Source organism: Gavialis gangeticus, unplaced genomic scaffold (genome assembly GCF_001723915.1).
Source record: "Gavialis gangeticus isolate Ggan-Ray unplaced genomic scaffold, GavGan_comp1, whole genome shotgun sequence".
NCBI lineage: Eukaryota > Metazoa > Chordata > Crocodylia > Gavialidae > Gavialis > Gavialis gangeticus.
In genome coordinates, this window is record NW_017728972.1 from 512,954 (window position 1) to 532,686 (window position 19,733).

Sequence of the window (19,733 nt, forward strand, 5' to 3'; positions counted from 1 at the left end):
TCTAGCCATGCAGCTCCCTGCTGCCCCCTAAAGGCCCCCCCCCCCCCTTCCCCCACTGGTGGGGCAGGCGCCTCCCCTGCCCTGCTGCAGCCCCAGCTTTTGGACAGCTTCCCCCAGTGTTGGAAAGCATCCCCCACCCCCATCCTCCCATACAAGCACGCACACAGCCTGCCCAGACAGTCCCCAAGCCCTGGCCTTCCAGCTCCCACCCCTCTTAAACTTACCTGCATCCAGCTGCAGGGTCTGGGCCTGCTACCACCCTATCTGGCTGCATGCTGGCCATGTGCATGAGTGTGCACACATGCACATGGCGCCTCCTGCCTCTAATCGCCCTCCCCTTGCTCCTCCAGCCCAAAGCAGCTCTTTGCTATGGCAAGTGGGGAAGTGCAGAGCAAAATCCTGGACATTTGTTGATATTTTTAAAAACCCCCCACCTGGATGGAGATTGGAGGGCCCAAGCAAAGGACATGTTGTCTGGGAAAACCCAGATGTATGGTAACCCTAAGAATGAGTGCCAGCTAGGTGCTCTCCTGGCTCCTCCTGCTCCAGAGCACCTTTCTCTGCAGCCTCCAGGACCAGACTCTCTGTGTAGGCTCAGGCCCTGAGTGTATTTATATGCTAAGCCGTGCCCCCTTCTGGTTAGGTGAGTCAGCAGCCATCTTGGGTATGTTCATTGTGACCCTAAGGACCTGCCTGCATGCCCTTGCAGCTGCTTAGCTATTGTTTGCAGCTCTTAGCCCTTGAGCAACCTGGCTGTCTGTCCCTTGTGCCTGTTACTGCTGGCTTTTGGCCACAATTCAACTAGCAGGTGGCTAGTTCCTTAACTGCTAGCTTTCCCTGAGTCAGCTCCCCCTGCTGCAGTTTCCTCTTAAGTAACAGGAACCTTCTGGCTCCCTGTTACACCTTATTCTGGGCTGCATGCATCCCCTGGTGCAGTGATTCTCAACTGGGGTGCCATGGTACTCCGGGGTGTTTTGAGATCCTTTTAGGGGTGATGTGTGTTTCCACATAATGTATACACAGTTACGTGTCCAAACATGATTCACAAGATGAAAATCAGAAATTTCAAATAGGAAGCTATATTGTTAAAAACATGCTGACCTGTTGTGGTCTTTATGACTTTCACTATTATATTTCCTTCGTCACAAACCAAGTGAAAACTAATAGAGTTGGCATTTTTTGAGGGGTACCTTGAGACTAAGAAGGCTGAGACCCACTGTCCTACTGTGTTTTTAAGTGAAATACAATAATAAAATAAGTGGACATAGTTCTGGTAGAAGAAGCTGAATTAGCAGTGACAGCTGGGGAGGAGCAGTGTGAGATGCTCCATGTTGTCTCCACTGCTAGAGGTCAAGGGGACCTCTAAGAAGGAACATAGGGAGTGTTCCCTGTAGTTCATTCAGGCCTTGGTTTTTCTGCCAAGACTCCCCCCAACGTGTGGCTGCAGGGAGTGGCTTTTGTGATGAGGTTACCTGGACATTGAACTTTCACATGGGTCACTGAACAACCCATATTTGGGGATGAATTAATCCTGGCCTGGATCCAAAATGTGAACCTACCAAGGAAAGGCTGCATCTTCTCTTGCTTCTGGCACAGTCCTTCCCTTTGGCGTTCATGACTATTTTTCTTTTCCTCTTTCAGCTGGTCTTTCTTGATAGTCCTTTCTCTTTCTCCTCTCTGTTGTTTTTCTTGCTATCTGTCAAGACTCCTTCATTGCCTTTTTCTCTCTAGCTGATATTTCTTGGTAAATGCAGGTACGTATATGGTTATGATTTCAATCACCATCTGTCTGCTGATATCTCCTCAATCTAACTCTTCCATCCACCAACATGTCTTCCATCCAATTTCATGCCTCTCTAAAATGTCTCCTTCTAGATGTCCCACCACCAATTTAAATGCAAAATGGCTAAAATGAAACTCTCTGCTGCTTTTTTCTCTTTCTCTCTCTCTCCTGATAAAGCTGCTCTCTTCCAGGTCAGCCTGGTGCAGTGCCTCTGCATTCTGTCCTTGACCACCAAAACTATTCTTCATTCCCACCTCATCTCTCACCTACTGCCAGCCATTCTTCATGGGTCTCAGATTCTTACCCTGCATTTCCTGCTCACCCAAAATACTGCCATCAGCCTTATCATGAATGCTCTGATTGCATCACTCCTCAAGTTGTATAATATCATTAGGCTCTGCTTTTCTTCTTCATTTGGTTGACTTATTGCCCTTTGCTTTAAGGATCTGAACAGCTCTTTACCTCCTGCTGGAACATGCTCAGTCTATGCCTCTTGCCCATCTGTTCCCAGTGTAATCTGCTCCCATATTTGTCTCCATGACTATTTTCATGCTGCCCCCTGCACATGTAGCCTTCTCATGCAGCATGCCAGCAATCTGCCCTCTCTTCATTCAGATCCCCTGAAAAACGCACTCCTGGGAGTTGGACATAGAATGCTACAGGTGAGCCAGGGTGTGTTTAACATGGTGGTGTGTTTGATACCTGATGTGCATTGACTTATTTATACTGTAAGCTACCTAGTCCAGAATTTGAGTTTCTTCCATGCTCTGTTCAGGACAGAGTATAGTGAATTGATCAAAAGATTTCAAACAAAAAAAAGTTTACAAATTTTAATGGGAAAATTACCTGTTTTCTTTTAATGACATTTTTATGAAGGTGGATAATTTTTGCTTAATGTATTTTTTTTCAAATTTTGTACTAGGTTGTAGCTTAAATGTATACTTTATCTCTAATAGGAAGAACAACTTTTGAAAATTGATTTTTTTTTATTTGAAAAATATTCAATTCAAGATTTAAAAATGAAAATTTGCATAAAGGGCAAATAAAATGTTTCTATTACAGTTTCGCATACACTTTCCTGAAAGGAAAAAATCAATCCATTTTGAAAAAGAAAATGTTTGTGAAATGTGTAGGTTTTTATACAGTGCTTTCCCTATTTCGAGCAGCTTTAATACATAATGAAAAAGATAAGTATGGAAGTTTCTAGGGCAGAACCAGTCATTTTTATTTAATTCCAGTAATGTTGTCTGTTTTTCATGTCCACACCTTGAAAAGGATGTTGACCAACTGGAAAGGGTTTAGGAAAAAAAGCTATGAGAATGAGCAGTGTTTGTAAATCCTGTCTTAGTGAGAGAAAGAAGCAGCTCAGCGGAGTTAGCTTAGCAAAGAGAAGATTAAGAGGGGACGCAGAAATGCTCTGAAAAAAGTGCTTTTGATCCTAGAAGGCTTCTCAGGCTAGCAAAAAAAAGTGCAACAAAATTCCCTGGTGGGATCAGAGAGAAATTTGGACCAGAAATGAAATGCACATTTTTGATGGTAAGTTAGGAACTAGTGGAACCACTTCCCTGGGAATGTGATAGTCTCTGTCACTTGAAATCAAGACTGGGAGACAGGTCCTATCATATCCGTTAGGTGCCAAAGTGTGATCCCATTCCACCTTATCTGACGCTGAAAAAAATGTTCATACATCTATGTTTATAACATGCCATAATCTCAGCCTTAAGACTAAATCACAAAAAGCAGTGAGCAGGAGGAGAACCCACCCACATTTGCCTTAACTGTTTTTCAGGGACTCAAGCAGGGTGGAACTGGATCCATTTAGGTGTGTAGGTCCTCTTGGAAGCCTAGCAGGTGAAATAGGATCTAGCTTTGGGTAGCATCCAAAAGCGATGCTTTAGCTCATGTCACAAGCTGGCTGCAGGAACCACTGGGTGCAATTTAAGCTGGGTCATGCAGGGATATTATAATGGTCCCTTCTGACCTTAACGTGTATGCAGTCTGAGGTAGATAAACATCCATTATAGCCCTGGGTCATTCCCCTTAAAGAGTGTGATATTCTCTGCTAATGGAGGTTATATTATATAATTTCCAAACCTAAGCAAAAAAGAGAGATTCTAGCTTCTGCATTTCAAAAAGCTTCTGTAGGCCATACTGTAATACCACACATGCTTGATGGGTGGCAAGGCTCAAGGCACCTGAAAGAGAGAACATTTGTGTGCATCTCGTTTCATTGTTAAGGAAAGAAGCAGCAACCATCTCCTTGCATAGTTAGCATTGTCAGGCTGATCCCTCATCTCTACAGCGTCAGTCAGTTCACAGAACTCAGAAAATGCTGTCAGGCCTTGGGAAATTCCCATGGGGGCAGAAAGCAGAAATAAATGAAAAGAGCTGTCCTGCGGGGATGTGTTCTCCTGGGAATTCTCACATTAGTCTCTGGTAGATCTAGAGCAGTGTTTGCCAAACTTTTGATACCTGGAGCACACTTTTTTGGATTATAATTGACTGCACACTTCACTCTTACACCCCCAGAGTTGTGTGTGTGTGTGAAAACATATATTCCATTCCCCTGCTAGAGGAAATCATACCATTGCTGAGATGTACTGTTAAAAAATGACACCAGATACATCTGTTTTTAAGCAAAGGATTAGTAGCTATATCAGTGGTTTCAACCTTTTAGTCTCATGGCACCACTCCATAACTTTTCTGAATTTCACAGCACCCCAGCTGAAAGTCACTGAGCTACATCTAAGTTCAGAAAAGAGCTGGAGGAGGCCTTGAGGCTAAAGCTGTGAATCACTGGTCTAGTTGGTGCCACCTTGCTGTGCCCTGCTCTTTCCTCTGTCTGCCCTCTCCCAAACCTTGGTCTGTACCTCTGGGAGCAAGTGTAGCCCCTCCTGAGGTTGCTTCTGCAGGGTCTCACATGCTGGCAACCACCCTCACGGCCCCTCCTGCTGGCCCTGGGAGTGTGGGAAGAATGGAAGGGGCGAGCTGTGCCCACCTGCCCACTTACAGCAGAGCACACTGCTGGGAGCATGGGGGGTGCCAGCATGGGGGCTGCCTGGGGTGAGAAGGGTGGGGAAAGGCAGCAGCAGTGGTGGCAGTCCCCAGAGGAGTAGCTACAGGTGCAAGGTGCCGGACAGAGGAGGAAGGCAAGTATCTCCTCACACAGGGGGATCTTGCCATGGCACACCCTTTGGGAATCACTGATCTAGAGATTTACCAGATGTTATGTTTTACCAGACATTGTAATTAGTTAAATAGAGCTGCGTCTCCTCACTGTTTTGTGTGGGAGATCTCCAAAGCAAACCCAGTCACTTCAGAGTATGTGTTAGTAGTGTAGTTTGCTCACCCTGTTCAACCTGATAAGCCAGCCATGGAGCAGATACCTGTGCACAGTGCTTATAAATATAGGCTGTGTCACTACTACAGGCCATCAATTCAGTGAGAGGCAAAAGCCCAGTGGCTGGCCACATTTGATCATCACAGAAATGGCATCCGTTTCACAGAACTAATGGGGTCCTGGTGAACTCTCTTTCTGGTCAAATAGGTTTCCTAGGCAGGTAATTTGCATCTCTAGGGGCCTGGATATTTTCAAATCACCTACTGAGGTCCCATGCTGTGTCTTTGACTTGCATTACTCTGCAACAGGTCTGCAAACTGCTCTATTTCACTGGCTTGTCCAGGTCCTTCTGCCAAGCCAGTCTCTTGCAGCCCCTGCAGGCATGAATGGCAGAACACTTGCATTGGCTTCTTATTGGTAGACGTGCTCATGGTTGGTGGTTGCAGTGGTTTATCTGTTAAGCAGTCTGTCGCATTTACAGAATTGTCCTTCCCTCCCTCCCTTCCTCCCTCCCTCTAAATACATTGTCCTGGGGCAGTTGCACTGGGGCTGGGCAGAGAAGCACCATATCCAGCTTTTCTCAGCACTGTACACATCATATCTGGGAGCAGTCTCACTGGTACAGCCACACAACTACATAGTTATGGTAGTGGGCTAGCAGGAAATGGGTGCTTGCCCTGTGCTTGTAAAAGTGTCCTTGTCCTTTGGAGCTCTGAGTCTAGGGAGGCCAGACAGCTTGAAGGCTGGGGAAAAAGAGAAAATTGCTCACAGGAGGCTGTTGCAGGGTCTGCTTTTCAATTCAGATCTCTTGTGTTCCAGTCCTGTGCCATAGCGACAGACCCACAAGGAATTGCTTCCCATTCTGACCTGGGAGACCAGGGCGATTTTTTGGAGAGAGAGATCCTTTGGGGAGAGGAGCACATGTGGGTGTCCCTAGGTTATATGGGGAATGGTGTCAGAGCTGTCTCATAGAAGATGCTCATCAGGAAGGGTAGCTTGTAGGAGGTTTTGTCGCTCCAAGGGGAGAAGACACACAGTGTTGTTGGAGCACTTCAGGGGATGGGAGGTGTTTCTAAGCAGCAGCAAGGCCCATGAATGGTGCCTGCTCCATGAACTTGCTGTCTGGGCAGAGAGAGAAGGTCCTTTAATTTTCATGGACCCACTGTCCCTGGCAAGGGGTTGAGGGGAAGTTGGTTTCCTCTCCCAAGGAGCCTGTAGATCAGAGTTCAGTGACACCGCTTGCATCACGGGGCTCTAGATATTTATTGCCATCTTGTTACAGGCAATGAGTCTGTCTCAGGCATGTCCTGGTGACTGGACAGCATGGTCCTGTTGTCCTGTATAGATTTGCTGTCCTGGGACAGCTGAGGAAGTAATGTGCTTTGTATGTTTAGAAAGGGCCTGAGTCTGGGTGTCCTGGGGTCACAGAGCAGCTTGACTGTGTAGGGCATTGCTCCCAGATATGATGAACTAGGAGGGGCCGATAGGCTCCAGTGAGTGAGCTCTCCTGATCTTGCCCTCACAGCCCCTCCACCTTGGCTCCTGATCAGGAGGCCAAAGCGCTACCTACTATGGCAACGGGGCTCCAGACAAACAAGCCAGTGTGCCATAGTGGGCAGTCAGCTTTGCTACCGCCAGATGGCAATGCTTGTGTGCGCACTGCCATTTCCGCCATCTTAGTGCATGAATTGACAAGTGGCCCATTGACGGCAGTGGCGGGAGGGGGGAAGACAGCAGGGAAGCGCACAAACGCTCCACTGTGTCGCCTCTTACACCTTCCCCTCCTCCTCCTCTGTCCTGATGCCCAGAGGACAATGGCTCCTTCCATGCCAAGGTTCACAGCTGGCACGGGTGGAGGAGAGGCCAGGAGAAGGGTGGGGAGGCTGGAAGAAGAAAGGGCCAAGAGAGAGGCCAGTAGCATGGAGAAGCTGGGAGGGAAGAGACCAAGGGAAATAGGGGAGGTGGTGAAGAAGAGGCAGAGGTAGAAGTTGGGAAGAGGAGAAGAAAGGCTTGTGGGGAGGGAAGGGAAGTAGTTGGGGAAAAAATGTCCAGGAGAATGGAATTGGGAAGAACGCGGAAGTGAAATGGCTGGCCTAAAGCATTTCTCCTGTATGGCACTGTCCATCGTGGCCAACTGTACTCTGGAGACAGATGCCACCTGCACCAGTGCTGCACAGCCTACTGCTGCCCTGTGGCTTCCAGGGATGGATGGGCACCTCCTACCACAGTTACTTGGCAAATCCCTGCTGACACCTCCTGTCCCTCCAAAGGCCTTGGGAAAAGGGAGGCTGAAGCCAGCTCATGTTTGGCCAAACAGGCTCCCATCCCATTGCAATCAGCATTTTAGGGATAGCAGTGCCCTGCGTGGCAAGAACCGATGTCCGTAGTAGGCGGGGAATTTGTGATGCCCAGCAGAGGCAGAGCTGCCTCAGCAACTGTTATCTGTTATGGGTTAGGAAGAGTGGTCCTCTTTAGTATCTGTCTATGGAAACCATCTTCAGATATGATCCTCAGAGCTCTGAAGCCAAGTGAGGTCATGCCTGGGTGACCCTTGGAGGGGAGACCTTCAGGTAACACAGGAGGATTGTCAGAGCTGGTTCTGGGGATTCAGCAGGGGAAATGCTTGCCCGTGATCCTGTGACCCATCATGGTGCTGAAAGGCCACTGGGAGGTATGAGGTGACCTGTCTGATCTGTTTAGCGTGGGGGCTAGGGGCACTGTGCCATGGGAGTTGGCTATGACTTCATCCTGCCTACAGCTGGAGTGCTTGGTGCTGCAGGAGACAGTGCAGGCAGCGCAGTACCCCAGCACAGCGGCACTGTTTCTCAGATGAGGAATGGAACCAGGCCCTTGTGGCCCCTGAAGATTCTGCAGCTCTGGTTTTTTTTGCCAAAATAGGGGTGCTAGCTCCAGTGTCCTGGTCACATATCACCTTGGATGCCGACTCCATCTCCCTAAGTTCCCTCCATTGGTAGCAGCAGTTGCATGCAGCATCTTTGCTTCCTGCACTAGTCTGCACTGTTATGTAACAACCACTTTCCACGCCAGCAGTGAGCACATCTCAATGGTGGACCTCAGTTGCTTGTATATAACATAAATATGCAAAGGGCCTGACTCTGATCCCTATCTCATGATGGGCTGAGACTTACTGTGGGAGGAGGTGTGTTGTGGTCCGTGGGAGAAGAGTGTTAGCCACTGCGAGTCTGCGGGTGACAATCTGTTCCAGCCTGCTCTTAGGGCTGCAAGGTGCTATAGAAATAGAAGGAAGTGTTGGGAGGAGCACAGATTTCTCCCTGCCATAGGTTATATTTGAAGGGCCTATAACTCCTCCCTGGATTTTAGGACATTTTCCCCTTTTAAAAATGAAAAGAAGGGCAAGGCCCTTTGCTCTCTTCTTGAATTATGACTGCCCAGAGCTCCCCAATTCCCTTAACTCTGACCCCAGGCTTTTCCCAAGAACCCTGTCATCACTTGATTGCCAGAGCTGCTGGACTCAGGGCTTAGGTGAACACAGGGGCTCCTATAGATGTGCAAGGAACTGGCTCTGAAATGCTGGAAATCCAGCACATTGGGGCAGATTCAGTTAATCAAGTCTGCTGGAGCATGGAAATAAACACACTCCAACAGACTCTAGCATCACATGTATCAGTGTCCCCGCACTGAAAAATGGTGGTGGGGTGCTCTGAACTAAAGCTTGTTGGATGAGCTTTAGTTCAAAGCGCCCCGTCACCGTTTTTCAGTGTGTGGGACTTTGATACACATAATGTTCAGGCGCTTTTAATTAGCATAGCTTGCTAATTAAAGTCCCCTGCACACCTCCTGGAGCACATGTAAAAATGCCCAGGGTGCTTAGATGAACACCTTTGGAGGTGCAGGCATCTTTGGTGAGATGTGGTATCTTGTTGACAGCTGATAATGTGATGCCTAGGGGACAAAATATAAGGAGAACCTCTCCCATACCTGGCCTTTCCTTGCTTTTAAGGTTTGGTATGTGTACGGGAGGGGGCAGGGTGGGGTGGTTTGAGTCTTGAAGCAACCTTTCCTGGTGCTTTGGGGCCAGATCTGTAGCTAGCGTAAATCTGTGTGGCTCCTTTGTCTTCAAATTAGTGAAAGCCCACAGAAGTCAAAAGAATTGCAGGGGTTCACACCAGCTAATATCCTGTCCCTTGGCTTCTGGGAAATGTCCTGTATACATACCTGTAAATAGTTCTAGCTCTGAAAAGGTGCCTGCCCCAGAGGGACATCTAAGAGAGCCATGGACCTGCTGATGCATGGGTTGAAAGCAACCTGGGGGAGCTCACTGCAACACAGTGAGGCATCTGGATTGTGATTATGCTAATTGTGTGGATGTGGATGCTGGGGAGACTCCGTCAAGGGCCCCAGACAACGGGGGCTTTGCTCTGGGGTGGTCTCTGAGTTATCTGGGGGAATGGGGCAGTTTGGCTTTGCCTCCTGCTCAGGTTACAGGAACCACTTCTCCAGGGAGTGACTGGTTAACGTTATAGTCAGGTAATAAAGAGTATAATTAAGGAAGAATGTGGGGCTGCCTATCTTAGGAAGGGGGTGGGGGAGTGTGGGCTGCGGTGGGAAGAGATGTCAGACAGGAATGATCCAACCCCCCAAGCTCCTGGGTTGGATCTTCCAGCACCCAAGGGGTTTAAGTGTGTGTGCATGTGTGTGTGTAAGGCAGGAGAACAGAATCAGTCCTGTTTATTCCCTAGACAAGGAGCTGTCTATCCCCTCCGTGGTCCCGGCTGGGTAGGTTTTTTGCGCTTGCAGATGGGGCCCTCATCTGAACCCTACTGGATCTCATCTCATCTCATCTCATGGCAGGAGGAGAATGAGCGATGTGTCTGGGGAGCAGGGCACTGGGGCCGTGCTTGAGTCCCAGCATGCCCCATGTTGCTGAGGGTGGGGATGTGTGGGGTGGGGACTGGGTGCAGTTAATGCCTTGGACCTCTGGTGTGTCTGATGTTGCTCTGAGTGGAATGTGCAGGGTTGGGGAAGGGTGCATCTTTCTCATGGTGGGTTCCCTCCTCCTCTGGGCTGGGGCTGCAGTTTTGGGGAACAGGGCTTTGCTGCTGCTCAAACCCTTTGATCCCTCCCACCCGGAAGGCAGGGATGTGGCCTGGGAGCAGGCCTGTGTTGAAGCAGTTGGACTCTTTGGGGTACTGGTCTGCTGGGTGTTAGGCGGGGGAGAAGGGTAGGTATGTGCCCAGATCAGGCCACGGCTGAGAGCCCAGGTGACACGGGGAGGAGGGGATGGAGCTCAGCTGCTTGCTTCCAGCTCCCCGGGCTTAGGTAGTGTTTGGTTAGAAACCTCTCAGTAGATTCTTCAGGCTCATGGCTGGGCTGTCGGCCAATCAGCAGGGCAGCAAGTATAAACACCAGCAGAGGCCGAAGGGCTGGTGAGCGAGCGAGGCCCGGGAATGTGCCGATGCGGCAGCCCAGCCCTCTGATTTCACAACCCATTGTGTGCATTCACTGAAAGGAACTGGCAATGGCATGCACAGGGCAGGCCCTGCAGCTACCATTGCTCCTTGCTGGTGCTGCCCCCTGAGGAGTGGCGAGCATGGAGCTGAGATGCTACAGCACCAGGTGACAAAAACATGCCATGGTAGGCTCTAGGTAGGAGCCCATCAGCTGGTGGGACAGCCCACAGACTTGCAAAATGATGCTTGGCTTCTCAGCCTTACCTGCCTATGCAAGCTCCTAGAGGAGGCAGCTCAGTGTGACTTAGAGCAGTGCCTCTCTGCTCCCTTTTTGGGTTGTCTCACAAGACAGCTGATTGTAGAGGATGGTGTGGCAATAGTCACTCTGTAGGACAGCCTTCAGCTTGGTTCCACTGTGTCAGTGTGCCAAGTAGATGCCATGCTTGCTGCCCCTCATTTAATGCATGCAGAGGTATGTGGGAACTTAGGGCTGACTTCCCTTTGCGCTCGTATGTGTAGGGGGGATAATCTCGAAAGGCACAAATGAGAGCTACGTGTGTAACTCGTATTTCAGCCCCTCTTTCGATGTGAGTTGCAGTGTGCTGGCAGGGTGGCTACTGTGCTCACTATGACTGTGGAGACATGACTTCACGTCCTGCTCTGGATTTCAGACCGGAGGCTTCACTGCAGCTGTAAGTGTATCCTGGTCTTTTGGGCCTAGGAGTCAAAGCTGGTTGGATGCAATGCTTCTTGTATGCTAGTGGCTACAGGAAATGGGAATATCTTCTGTGTGGTAGATGTATGAGCCATGTATGCTTGGGTGGCACTTTGGGCCTTCTGTGCAAGCCCTTGTGCCTGTGAACACCTGCCTCTGCAATAGTTAAAGCGAATGCGTGGCTGCCATTGCAGCTTGTGACATTTGCTAGCAGTGGACACACCTTGGAGGTAGGGGATTGTGAGAAGGCATTGAACATCTGATCTGAGATGGGGAGTCCAGAGGTGTTCCTTACTAGGGGAGCTGGGCAAGCAGAGATGGTGACAGCCAACCGGGCTGAGGTCTCTGAGGCAGGAAATGTGGAAACTGCAGTAGGATTTTTTCAGTATCCAGGTCTGTCTTTGGCCAGAGGGTTGAGTGAGTTCTTTATCCAATCTGGCTCTCTTCTCCTTTGCTTTCATGGCTCTTGTATACAAGCTGAACTGGCTGATGGCTGTATTCTGCTGTCTGGTGTGTGCAAAAGCAGGCTTTACCCCTGCAGCCATGGGGTGATCCTGCCCTGGGGAAGCCCACGGCCCTCTTGTAGGCATGGCCTTGCCTCTCAGTAACTCCCTCCCCTCATTCCTGTCTCCTGAAGCTTTGCTCTTGCTGTTTTTTTCCCTTTTGCTGAAGTTCAGCAGCCCATTAAAATGGTTGACCTTGTCATCCTCTCCAGGTTCCCACATCTGGTTCTTGTTAAGGTATCCCAGGATGCCGTTCTCTGTCAGTCGCTCCCCCTAACCCTCCCACCCCCCTGGTGACCCAGGGAGGATTATGGGTGATTAGAAGACAGGCAGCAGAGCAAGTGTGGATGGGGGAGGGATTGTTATAAATAGAAATACCATAAACTTATCAGTCTATCACTCGTGGTAAATTCTGGTTTTAATCTCTAAGGCCTGTAAATACAGTGACTCGAAGGGGCGGGGCTCTGTTAACTCTTTCAGAGAGCTGCATAGCACCGTGTTGCGCTCATCTACTGGAGCCCCATGCATTCAGACACGGAGAGCTGAGGAGGAAGCAGGGCTCCCTGGACCTCCTCTGTGTGCTGAGCCTGCGAGCGTGCTGCAGGGTTGGGGCTGGCACAGGGGCTGGAAGGCAGCAAGGGTGATTGGTGTAGGACGGGGGAGCAGACAAGCTGCCAATCCCAACCACACAGGAAGGGGGACCAGCTCTGGCAGCTTCATTTGGACACTGATCCTGTCTGGGAGTTTGGGGAAGGCAGAGAAAACCAGTCCAAACATTGGGATTCCTGACATTCTCACACGTACAGGGGCCTCTGCTTTCCCAGCTCCTGACTCCTTTCATGGGGAAGGTCCCCGGGCTAATGTCATCTTGTTCTTCTCAAACAAGATTTACCTTCATGACTCCCTACACTTCCTCCATGACCCCTCAGGAGAGGGAGAGTTTGGAAAGCAGACTGAGGGAGAGAGATAGGGTATGACTTTTAGGGGGACTCTGATAGGGAAGCAGGGACATTGCGGGGAGCGGTGAGTGGAGTGGTGGGGAGGGGGCTTTGGGAAGAGATGTGGAGTTAGTGGAGATGAGTGGGCAGTCATTCCAGGGATGGTTTTGCTACCTGGGACAGAGGAAAACCAGAGCTTGGTAGGGGCTTACTAGGGCCAGGAGCATGGTAGTTTTCTGACCTGTTTCTGGATGGGATTCTGAAACAGGAGGGTGTCAGGGAAGAGTGTGTAGTCTTTTTTTCTGTGCATATTGAGATGAGCTGTAGTCTGCTCTGAAGGTTCATCTGCATTGAAGTTGTGGCGCAGTAGGCAAGGGTTTGAATTTAGAGCACAGGGGCTGCTCCATGTGAGCTGCCGGTGTGACACACTTCAGTAGGCACTCAAGGTGTGAGCACTCAGCCCAGTTGGAAGGCAGAGGAAGCTACTTTGCACAGAGGCACTCAGTGTCTTGAATTGGGTAAATCTGGAGTAACTCCTCTGACACTGGCAGAGTTACCCCAGGTTCTTACTAAAGGTGGAATTTGACCCAATTAATTTTGGAGACTCTCTGGGAGAAGCTTTTGACAGTGCCATTAGGGTTACAGGCTTCTGGGGACTCTGGAAGGAGCATTATTGAGCCTGGGCTCTTGGAGAGGCCTGCGGGTGACAGGATGACCTGTGGCAGGATGACCTGTGATGGCCACTGCCACCTGTGCTGTTTCCATTTTACTGGGGCAAGGAGATGAGTGGTTGTCTTGTGTGGAGGTTGGTGGGTGTGAAGCTTTGTGGATCCATGGTCCCTCTTAATCCCCAGATGGGAGGAGGAGGAGGGGCATTGTTAAAGTTGTTAGGAGCTCGTGACTAGAAAGAGGTATTAGCTTTTAATTAATCACCTAAGCTGGCTTTTGGTAACAGCCCCTGTTGAATAAAAGTTTCAGGCAATGAGATGCTCTTAAGAGCCCGCACTCCGCAGCAGACATTCCAGAGATGCTTTCTGCCCCAGCGAAGGGAGCAGGGGCACAGGGAGGACCAGGGGCAGGGCAGAGGATCTTGGGGACGAGATTCCCAGGCTGGCCAGGTTGGATCAGAAGCAGCAGGGAACAAACAAGAATTTGCTACAAAGCACCCCAGCAGTCTGATGCAGGCCTCAGAGAGCCTGTCTTCTCATTTCCTTCGCAGTCAACTCCTGGGCCTGCAGACTCAAGCTGAAGAATGTTCTTCCTTGGCTTTACTTTTAGGATGTGAATAGCCTCCTCCCCTTACCTCTGCTACCCCATGACACACTACCAGTTCCCCCGCTATGGTTGTTATCAAGTCTGCTGCAGCTCCAGAGCTGCTCAGCTGACACACCTTTCACGTCAAGGTGTTTATCTCACCTGAGGCTTGGGTCTTAATCGAGTTTTCATGAAGGTGACCTCTCAGGCAAAGTGACTGGGAAGGTGTGAGCTCACCTACCTGCAGGGTTAGACTGCGGAGTGGGCAGAAACCATCTCTAAGAGACATTCTCAAGCTAGCGTCCTGCACCAGGACTTCTGCTGGTCTGAGGAGCGCATCTTGAAGTGAGAAGGGATGTAGAGCTCCCCCCCAGGGTAGCTTGGTAGTTTGGTCCCTCGCTCCAGGAGACCTTGATTCAAATCCTTAATCACATGCTGAAGGAACTCTGTTTTCTGAACGCTTTTCTAGTGTGCTTTTGTCCGCATCAATACATGCTTTAGTACGACTGTAATTCTCTGCTCAAGACAGAAGTATCCCTGGCGTAGCAGGTGGTGCCATGAACATGACTGAAAACCACAAGAGCTGGTCTGGGAGAAAAGAAACACTGCAGCTCTGGGGATGGTGCTTTGGCAGAGCTGGACTGGGGAGAGCCTGTGAGGTGGAAGAGTGGGGAAAGCAGCCAAGAGAACACAAGCTGAGCCATGGTGGGAAGGTTCCCAAGCATGTGCCCTCACTTACTCTGGATTCAGTTTTAATGATACTTCAATCACAAGACATCTGATTAGGGTTGCATCACTGCTTTGTCATTTCAGCCTAGGTGAGCCCTGCATCTAAACAGGCTTCTCAGGTGATGAGGTTCTGTAGGTAGGGTGAGACCCTAGTACTCTCCTGCCCCATGCTCTGTTGCTTCAGGAACAAGCTGTGGAAATGTCCCTGCTTGTCTTATAAATCATGTCCTGCTCTTTCTTTCTTTGTCTCTGGGAGCAGCACAAGAGCCCCCACTGGGTGCTGGAGGGACTGGGGATGCCAGGATCTGTGTGTTTGTCTGTCTTCCTTGGAAACAGGTGTTAGCAGGGGAGTGGCAAGCGCCCTTACTCCTGTCCACCACTCTGCCATTGAGGTACGTGGTACACAAAGGGTTAGGTGCCTTACAGTGGAATTGCTACCCAGGCTTTTCTCTCTGGCCTGTGTTACCAAGGAAAAGATCCCCCCCCACCAACCCTCACCCTGTCCATTTGGCAAAATTCCTAGCTGGATTTATTTCTGCCGATTTGCTTGTCTTGGTATGAAAGGGATTTTCACAGGGGAAAGACCTGATTGGCTGGACTCAGGGTGAAGCCCCTCTTTTTCATTTTTGCGGTTCATTGGCTAACCTTTACCCAGAGTGCAGCCTTCGTGGGGAGGGTGGTCCTTTGAGAGCATGTGCACGAGTTTGCTGGGCAAGTGACATACTGTTTCAGCCTGAAGGGATCAGGCCTTTGGGGCAGGGCTCTTCATGCTCTGGGCTCAGGGAGGAGGGGGGCTGGGACTCCTCTTCCACCTTTCTTGGCAGTGTCTTTGACACTTAGGGTTGGCATAGACTCCAGAGGGCTGCAAGCTCCTACTTCAGAGAGGCAGATAAAGAAAGCACTTTCTATCAGCAAAGCCCAGCCCAGCTTCCACAGCATGGGAGGAGGAGGAGGAGGGACCCTAGAGGAAAAGGGGGAAGAAAGTCCAGCCCTTTCCTATCGAGAGAGGGGAGAGTGAAGAGGGAGGATGACATATGAAGTCCGCCAAAAGACGTTGGAAGTATGGGAAGCCCCTGGTGGGGGTTGAGGATGTTTGCCAGTTGTAGGGCCATTTTTGATTCTGGACTGACTCATGGATTTGACTTGATTTGTCTGGGAACACGAAAAATTTCTTTAAAAAAAAAAAAAAAGCATGCGAAGGATGCTCAGATCTGTTCTGAAGCTGTCATGGCAGCAGCAGAGTAATTTCAGTAAGTTCTGCAAGACTGAGGCAAGGGTCCAAAGGGAAGAGAAAGAAACTAGACTCCCAAATCCACCCATGGAGCCCACACGGTGCAGCCCTTCTGCTGGGCCTAATTTTCACTCTAGTTAAGCCTAGCCAAGGGCTCCTGTGGCCCACCCAGAGCAGCTCTTCCAGAGCGGTGGTCTTGTTCATGTGACCTAGGGAAAGCCAATGGCTTCTGCTTATGTTATCAAGACCTACTGTCAAGTTGACTCCAGCCTGTCCTGGTGGTCTCACTTTTATATCATGTGATTCAGGTCCAGCCCAGCAGGCTCCCTTACAACCACCCCTACATCCCACACAACTCATGCATGACTCAATGGGCCCTGGCATCCCCTGTGACTTAGGCTATGTTCATTGGATCCCAGTATCCCGCAGAGCACACATGTTCCTATGACCCAGGCCTATCTCAGTAGACACCAGCATTCCATAGACCCCAGGCACAGTTGGTCTCCCTGCCCCATATGATCATGACCAACCTAGCAGGACCCCTAATCCCAGATGATGCCAGGTGGTCTTGCAGTCAGTAGTTTCCTGTTTAACATTTTGCATCCCCTGCTAACCTTGCCAGCCTTTCTGATCTCTCTACCTTGTCCTAGATGCTTTGTTGTCTCAGTGGCTACCAAGATGCACCCATTTATTTTCACACAGTAATGTGTGTGTGGATGCATAGGGGACCTATCCAAAACTGGGCAACCTGTTGGCCATGCAGGAACTCGGGGAACCTTACGTGGTCCCTTTATTTTCTGATGGGTGGGAGGGCAGTGGGGAGAAAGGAACATCAAGCCTGATGTTAGCACTCACCCATTTCACTTCCTGTCGTTGCTGCAGGTCATGATATCAATGGAGCTCTGGAGCCTTCCAACATTGATACCAGCATTTTGGAAGAGTACATCAGCAAGGAAGACTCACCAGATATGTAAGTGCTTGCTGACCCACAGCTAGGGGCCACCTGGAGGGGCAGGGTTCAGGTATTTTCAGCAGGGAGACAGGGGAAGAAGTTGGACAGTTTCCTTTCCAGTGATGCGATGACTCATTTGTAAATTGCGTCCTTGTGTCTCCCTCTCTACCTGTGTCTTTTTTAGAGTCTCTGCCTCATGTTCTCTGCTACCTTATTTTTGGCAATCCCATCTTCTCCTTTCTTTTCTTTTTCCACCTTTCTGTCTGTCTCTCCTTTTTTACCTCCCTGGTAGGATCACTGGAGAATCCTTTACTCCAGTCCTCTGAAGACCCCCTTTGAGTTGGAGCAAAAGCAGCACAAAGGAACTCAGATGAATGCATTTTCATCTGCTGTCCCCTATGTTGCTAAGAATAGTTCCTAGAAAGAGAGAGAGAGCCCTTGGATGGTGTGTATGGAGCAGGAAGAGATCTCTATGGTACCAGAAGGGAGTGCTCTTCCCAAAGTGTGCCGAGACAAGTGAGGGTCAAGGGAAGGGCAGTCTCTCCTAGGTCCTGGCAGCGGGGATCTGGGATCTCATGTGCTGAGGTTGTGGTGCTGTTCTGCTGTAGTCAGTTGTGTCTTAGCATGAGCTGAGTCACTCTGAGAGGAGCCTGCAACTGTACCATCCTTCTTAGATCCTGCAAATCATTTGGGATTGTGCTTACTCAGTCAGATTTTAGAATGGGAACTCTCAAAGGAAGACCCAAGGGGTATGATGTGCCAATGCCAGAGGCAGCACAGGTGGGGAAATATTCTGCTAGAACTGTTGCCTTCTCCTCCGTGTGTTGTAAAACTGAGGGCCTGTGGGCAGTTTTTGCAGCATCCAGGCCATGCTGGCTATGTTGTCCTGGGTGGTTGCATTCTGTTATTCTCCATTTCTCTCCTGAGCTCTCAGAGTGTGTGTGCTGGAGCAGCTGGGCAACAGTGCCTCCATCCCTGAGGAGGGTGTGTGAATGGAAACTGCAGGGCTGAAGTGGCAGTGAAAGGTACAGTATACATATACCACTGAGGTTCTCAACTTCTCTTCCACAGATGTTTCCCTGACATCCCTGCCTCAGCCAGCTACGCACACGCCCAGCCTTCTAGTTCTGCCACTGCCAATGCTTCTGTGGCCAGCTCGATCTCCAGTGCTGGTCATGTGAACAACTCAGTGTCCACAGGCTCACTCCACCTTGGTCCCCCGGGTAGCCAAGTCCCGGTCCGTCATGGTCCTCTTTTGCCCAACCCCTGTGGACCCAGCTACAGTGCTCACCTTAACTGCAATAATAACAATGGCATGGTAGTGCCCAAGGGGTACCTCAGCGGCCACTGCCTGAATAACGTGGTCCCTCCAATCAAAGCGGAGCCCAAGGCCTCCTATGCACCTGGGTAAGTGAGCTGAAGCGAAGGAGGATGAGTGAGGGCAGGTGTTCGGGCCAGATGTTTCTCTAAGGCTGGAGCTGACTATGTGTTAGGGCCTCTGAGGCCTGACGTGCTTGTTCCACAAAGCCTTGGGTGTTTAGGAACATAAACATATATTTGGGCTCTTAAATCATGCACAGATGCCTAAACATGGATATAGGTGGTTAAACTCGAGTCCTGAAGTTTGACAGTGCTGTGCAAAATCTTTGCCTCAGTCACATGCATCAGAATAGATTAAACCAGGGGTGGGCAAAATGCAGCCCGTGGGCCAGATGTGGCCCACCAAGCCATTCTATCCGGCCCACGTGGCCCCTAAAAAATTTAGTGAATTAATATTTATCTGCCCCTTGCTGCCTGTCATGCGGCCCTTGATGGCTTGCCAAAACTCAGTAAGTGGCACTCCACCCAAAATAATTGCCCACCTCTGGATTAAACTGATCACAACCCTTATGGCAACAGATGGTGTGAAAGCCAACAGCTAGGGAGGGTGAGGATCAAGGACTTTTATGGAACACATCTGCAGATTCACAATGGAGGAATCGTATAGAATCTCTGTGGGGAAAAAAAAGATGTCCACGCTTGGGATCCATTCTGGATGGAGAAAATCCTAATTCCAAGATTGAACTGTGCCTGTCCTAGTTGAAAAGTTTAGGTGAATCAGACTAAGCAGTGCCTTTCTTGGTATGGCATCTTGCTTGCTGTACTCAACAGAAGAATGAAATGGAATGTGAACGATATTTGCAGTCACTTGGAATGGGCTCTATGTGCCACCCTTTTTAGGGGTAGGAAGACTGGCTTTCTGCGTCTGATGCTCTGGACTGGACTGGATGTGTAGCTCCATTTGGAGAGATTACATCCAGCATCGCAGTCTGATTCCTGTGCTCTGGGGCATTGGTGGGCATAATGGGCAGGGAGGAACTAACAGCAGGGATGGATGGAACATGGCAAGAGCATGCCACTGATTGCTGTGGTTAGCCAGGATTGGTATATTGTGATTGGACTGCCATGGCACACTAGCAGGGCACAGTAGTGCTGGCCAGACCAGATACTGTCATGGTGGGTAGGGTGCTGGTAACCATAGGGAGTGAGAGGTGGCCGAGTCATTATTGACTCCAAGATGAACATGGGCTGACAATGTGAGGTCACGGTCAGTAAGGCTAATCGTACCTTGTCGTGCATCCGCAGATGCATCTCAAGCAGAGCCAAGGAGGTGATACTCCGCCTGTGTGTGATACTGGTTAGGCTGCAGCTGGAGTACTGTGTTCAGTTCTGGGCACTGCACTTCAGGAAGGATGTGGACAGCATTGAGAGGGTCCAGAGGAGGACCACCCGCATGATCAGGGGACAACAGGGCAGACCCTACAGTGAGAGACTGCGGGACCTGAACCTATTCAGCCTCCACAAGAGAAGGCTGAG

General features: G+C 49.9%; 1 protein-coding gene across 3 annotated transcripts in view; it reads left to right on the forward strand.

The window, feature by feature from the left end:
* The window catches only part of MYRF (myelin regulatory factor), a 129,970-nt gene that overhangs the window by 25,789 nt on the left and 84,448 nt on the right, over positions 1 to 19,733 (forward strand). The window contains exons 2-3 of one of the 3 annotated variants that reach the window (XM_019504929.1): positions 16,808 to 16,895; positions 17,949 to 18,284. In XM_019504929.1, coding sequence (XP_019360474.1) covers positions 16,808 to 16,895; positions 17,949 to 18,284 — 424 coding nt within the window. Of the gene's footprint in view, positions 1 to 16,807; positions 16,896 to 17,877; positions 17,903 to 17,948; positions 18,285 to 19,733 lie in introns of those variants that run through there. The other 2 variants (XM_019504952.1, XM_019504947.1) reach the window with 2 other exon arrangements.